We start from the raw sequence: 5,101 nt of genomic DNA, 5'->3' as shown, positions 1-5,101 counted from the left end.
TTGAAGATGTATCATGGGGGTGTTGCAACCTAGAAGACACAAATTTAACTAACAAGTTATAAGTACATGAGTCAAAAATTATGGAAAAGTAAAAGAAAGGATTATTTCATTGTCACATTTATGGATGTTTAGATGCTTTTCAGCCTATTAAATTCTGGACTCACATAATCTTATTCTCAGATTTTTCCTGCACTATGAAAGAGGAATTTGTTTCAGAGATTCTTTTGACCAAATGGATACTGGGGGATGGGTTGGCAAGAACATGGAGGATTAAAAAACTGAGAGGCACTGTCAGTGGGCTTTCTGGTAATCAGTCCTGTCTTCATGGAGCGCTCCATTCTTCCAGGTTGCAAAGGACCTTGTAAGGCGCTTGCACCTGGAAGGTCATGCGGACCAACCTGTTGGTACCTATAGTGGAGGAACCAAGAGGAAACTTTCTACAGCCTTGGCTTTAGTGGGCAAACCTGAAATTCTTTTATTGGTGAGTAAAAGACGCTTGTCATATGTCTATGTCTTGAAATAAGGTATTTGACATTTATAAACTTTGTTTATCCTACCAGAGTTCTTCTAGGAAGTGATTTCAAAACTTGTAACTTTGGTTCGCTGAACAAATAAACGGATATAAGTAAAAATTTTCCAAGGAGACAATAAATATCATTGTAATTACAGAATTTATAATTTGATAAATTTTTTAACACATCAAGTTAAAAATTCAATAATATTTTCACATTAAAACACTATTTTAAAAGGCTATCTAAAAATCAGCAACTAATTCTCCTCTAGTATACTTCCTTTAAGAATTACTTCCTTTTGTGACTGAGATTTTTCACTCAGCATAATGTTGTGCCACTGTTGTAGAATGAGGCTGACATCAGGGTGGACTGAGAGAAACTGGGTAAATTAGGTATACTGCATTGAAGCCGATGAGGGAAGAACAATTTAAAAGTAATATAACAATTTAAGGGAGGGAAGAACAATTTAAAAGTAATATATTTTAGGGCATTATGACTTTCATGCATCGAGGAATCTCCTTCATAGGGTCACTATGAGTCACCTGTGACTCGACGGCACTTAACAACAACAACAACATGATTATAATAAGAGTTTGGAATGATGGTTGCAGAGTGGTGTATACTCGAGGTGAGGGTGGGAGGGTGCTTGGGAATTATATACCAATGAAGGAGTTTTTGTTTTGCTTTTCAAGGAGAAGAGAGAACTAGGGGTGTGGATGGGATGGGCGGGGAGAAAAGTGCAACAATGAATGAATGGAAATCTAAAATCTCTGTAAATATTCATTGAAATGAATTTTTTTAAATCCCATTTTAGAAATGGATAAAAAAAGAATTACCTCCTATATATGTATATATATACTTTATATATTTACACCATCACATTTGTGACTGTACATCTGGAGTGAATTCTGTGGATTGATGTTTGTACAACAATGATGCAGGCCATTCCATAGAGTGTGGAATTGTCCCAAGACAAAGAAATCTATTTGACTGAATGAGTCATTAACTGTAAATGGTAATTGTTAAATAATAGAACCAATACTGCAAATAATAATATTCTAACAGTAAACAAAATCCTTCTTTTTGTGCTGTATTGGATTCTAGTCACTAGACTGTGACTAAGAAGGCCACAACTCAGGAAAGTATCAGGTGAGCAACACTTGAGTATGGGAGCCAATGAGGAGTCAGAAAACCAAGATTACAAACAAGATCTCAACATTTACTGACCATCTTATTGGATTTGATTTTTATATTCCTTCTTTTTGCTCTAGGTTTACTTTATGCAAGATCAAAATTGTTTCAATTTTATCTCCTAGAATGTGATAATAAAAACGAAAGACTACAAGATTACACTACTTACAGACTATCTCTTACAACAAAGTGAAACAAGTGTATATCAAGAGTTACCAAGCTGAGGCACAAATGGAGATTTGTGCACCAATGTTCATAGCAGCATTATTAACCATTGCAAGAATATGGAAACAGCCCAAATTTCCAAACACAAACTAATGGATTCAGAAATTATGGTACATACACACAATGAAATACTATACAGCACGCAGGAGCAACAATTTTGTAAATTATTACCTAACTTAGGAGGAACTGGACAGTGTTATGCTAACCCAGTTCTACAAGGATAAATATTGTATAAAACTGTTATTATAGAATGTATATAAGGATCCAAGAAGAGTGGGAAAGTGTGGAAGCAGAGGGATGAGGATATGCAGGGGGAGCGAGGCTTAATCATGGAGTAGTACAATTTGTTGGGGGGGGGCAAGGGAAATTGAATGAATTTGTTCTTTAAAACAATGTGTTAGAATTTTGTAAATAAAGTAGTAGAAAATATTTTTTTAAAAAAGCATTTAAAAAAGTTACCAAGCTTGCTAGCTCAATACCTTAGAAAGAATTTGCTATACTTATCCTTTCCTGTCATCTCCTTTGTCAGACCTCTCACTGGCCCCAGAAACCTTCAGTCCATCCTTAAACATATATTCTCCTCCTCAGTTCCACTTGGCGTCCTAGAGCTCTATCACAGTGAGTAAAGTGGAAATCCCAGAGTTAAACTGAGCTTGACAAGCTTCAAATTCTGCACTTTCAAGGCATATTCCTCAGTAAAAGGAATGATCCATGCTGAGGACACAACCTAGCAGTTGCTGTGTATTAAACTTCCAACAAACATTTAAATAAAAAACCGTAAAAAACAAACAACTAATGTCTATCTGTGTTTCATTGACTATGCAGAGGCATTTCATTGTGTGGATCACAACAAACTGGCTGACTCTGAGAAGAATCACAGAACACTTGATTGCGCTTATGCGAAGACTATATTTGGACTAGGAGGCAGTCGTCAGAACAGGGCAAGAAAGCACTGCGTGTAAAAATTGAGAAGGATGTACACAAGGGGAGTTTCCTTTATCCATAACTTTTAAATCTATGTGCAGGACAGATTATCTTGGAGTCTGAGTTCTATGAGGAGAAATGTGGCATCACTATTGGAGGAAGACTCACCAACAATCTGTGTTATGCAGATGGCACAACCCTGTTGCTGAAATTGATGAGGACCTGAAGCACTTGCTGCAGAAGGTCAAGGACTTCAGCCTTCAATATGGATTGAAGATCAACATCAAGAAAACAAAGATTCTCACCAATTGGCTTATTGACAACATCATGATAGATAGTGAAGAGACTGAGATTGTTAACAGCTTTAATTTGCTTGGTTCCACAATCAACACTCTTGGTACCAGCAGCCAGGAAATTAGAATTAGAACTGGGAAAGTGTGCTCTCAGAGACCTCTCCAAAGTACTGAAGAGCAACGATGTCAATCTGGAGACAGTAGTCAGGTCAAGTGTGCCTGATCCAGGCTTTGCAATTACTTGCTATGCATCAGAAAGCTGGATAATTCCTAGGGATGGTAGAATGAGAATTGATGCCTTTGGGTTGTGGTTCTGGATAAGAGTATTGAATATACCATGGACTGCTAGGAGAACAAACAGATTTGTCATAGAGTGGGTGAGACCAGGCTGCTCCTTGCAGGCAAGGATTCTGAAGCTTTGTCTGGCATACCTAGGGCATGTTTTAAGGCAGCATCAGTTGTTGGAGTGGGCCATCATGTTTGGGAGGGTGGAGGGCAGTGAAAGAGAAGAAGACCCTCAATAAGATGGATTGATTCAACGGCTGGCGTAATGGCTTCAGGTGTGTCTGAGACAGTGAGATTGGCACAAGATAGAGCAGAGTTTAAGGCTGTTGTACATAGGATCGTTATGAGTCACGGGTGATTTGACGTCACATAAGAATAACAACAGAGAGTGAGGACGCCGCGCAAGAGAGCCGCCGTGTGAGGGCGAGGCCCCAAGACCGGAGAATGCTGCCGCCAGATGGGAGAACGCCACCACCAGATGGGGTTCCACCGTGAGAGGTACCTGGAAGAGACCCGGGAAGAACAACAGCCAGCCACCTACCATGGAACTCCAGAGGAGGGAAGACTGTGAGACCCCAGAGGAACGAAGACTACCCAAAACTGTGTGACCCCCCGGCAACCCACAACTGTGTCACCCTTAACACAGAGGGTGCTGCTGCATAAACCCCCAGGAGCGCCCAAACCCCGCCCTTACCACTTGGTGATAGTGTCCAAGCCCTGAGCTCCTTGCCCCCTAGTCCCTTGCTTTCCTCCCCTTCCCCCACCCTCCTTGCAGCTCCACAACCACACATCTCAACACCCACCACAGCCCTGTGACCTCAGGACACCATCTTGGATCCAGCCATCACCTGGAGCTATCAGGCAAGCTGTTGAGGAACTAACCTGGCAGGAGAAAGGCCTGTAGGATCTTATCTGTGTTTACTGGGGCATTGCTGATTGCCCAGGAGAGCACCTAAGGGCGCGCCCACAGGTGGGGAATTTGGCCGAGCTCTCTTGGGCTACACCAACGGCCCAAAACGAGCCAGCCAGCTGGCTTCTGTGAACCCTGCAGACCGGCTAGAGGCTAGTGGGTGGGTGGGAATTTGACCTTGACTTTTCAGATCCGTTGAATCCAAGAACCTGCTGGAGCAGGGGCTATTGTGTGAGGGCACCTGCGTAAGTTCCACCAGGCAGGGAACACTGAGAAAACCATTGGGTAGGAAACAGACAGCAGGAATTTGAGTTAGGACCCCTGTCGTGAACACACTGAGGCAGCAGAGGTTTGAGCAAGGTCCTCCAAGTGATTGACCTGCCCTTGTGATCACCCAGCACTTTCCCTGCCTCACCCCATTCGGCTCCATAACAGTGCCTACACGTCTGGGCAATCAACTTGCCTTTAAACGGGAGCACCTTGACCTGTTTTAGCAACAAGAGATTGCCCTAGCGGGCATTGAACTAACATTTTTCTGAAGTCATAAAGCCAGAGAAACTTACAAGTTCGGTAACTGCCGATCAGATCTCAAGAGCATTGTCTTCAGATCAAGAATAGATACCAATGTCTCAAAAAAAGCAAACAGTCATCCCACACAATATACGAGAGCAAAGCAAGATGTCACTCGCAAAGGCGATGCAAGAGCAGCAGATACCCTGAAACTAGAAAGTCTCATGGAACTTTCTGACACAGAATTTAAA

The 5,101-nt window shown here is 41.7% G+C and overlaps 1 protein-coding gene across 1 annotated transcript in view; it reads left to right on the top strand.

Annotated features, from left to right (window-relative positions):
• LOC102848396 (ATP-binding cassette sub-family A member 13-like) overlaps positions 1-5,101 on the top strand; it is a 619,024-nt gene that overhangs the window by 528,246 nt on the left and 85,677 nt on the right. Inside the window, exon 28 of the mRNA XM_006902979.1 lies at positions 347-481. Coding sequence (XP_006903041.1) covers positions 347-481 — 135 coding nt within the window. The remainder of the gene's footprint in view (positions 1-346; positions 482-5,101) is intronic.

This window comes from Elephantulus edwardii, unplaced genomic scaffold (genome assembly GCF_000299155.1).
Source record: "Elephantulus edwardii isolate Elephantulus edwardi_28Jun2011 unplaced genomic scaffold, EleEdw1.0 scaffold00482, whole genome shotgun sequence".
Classification (NCBI taxonomy): domain Eukaryota; kingdom Metazoa; phylum Chordata; class Mammalia; order Macroscelidea; family Macroscelididae; genus Elephantulus; species Elephantulus edwardii.
The sequence above is the reverse complement of the archived record's forward strand: the minus strand, read 5'-3'. Positions and strand labels throughout refer to the sequence as shown.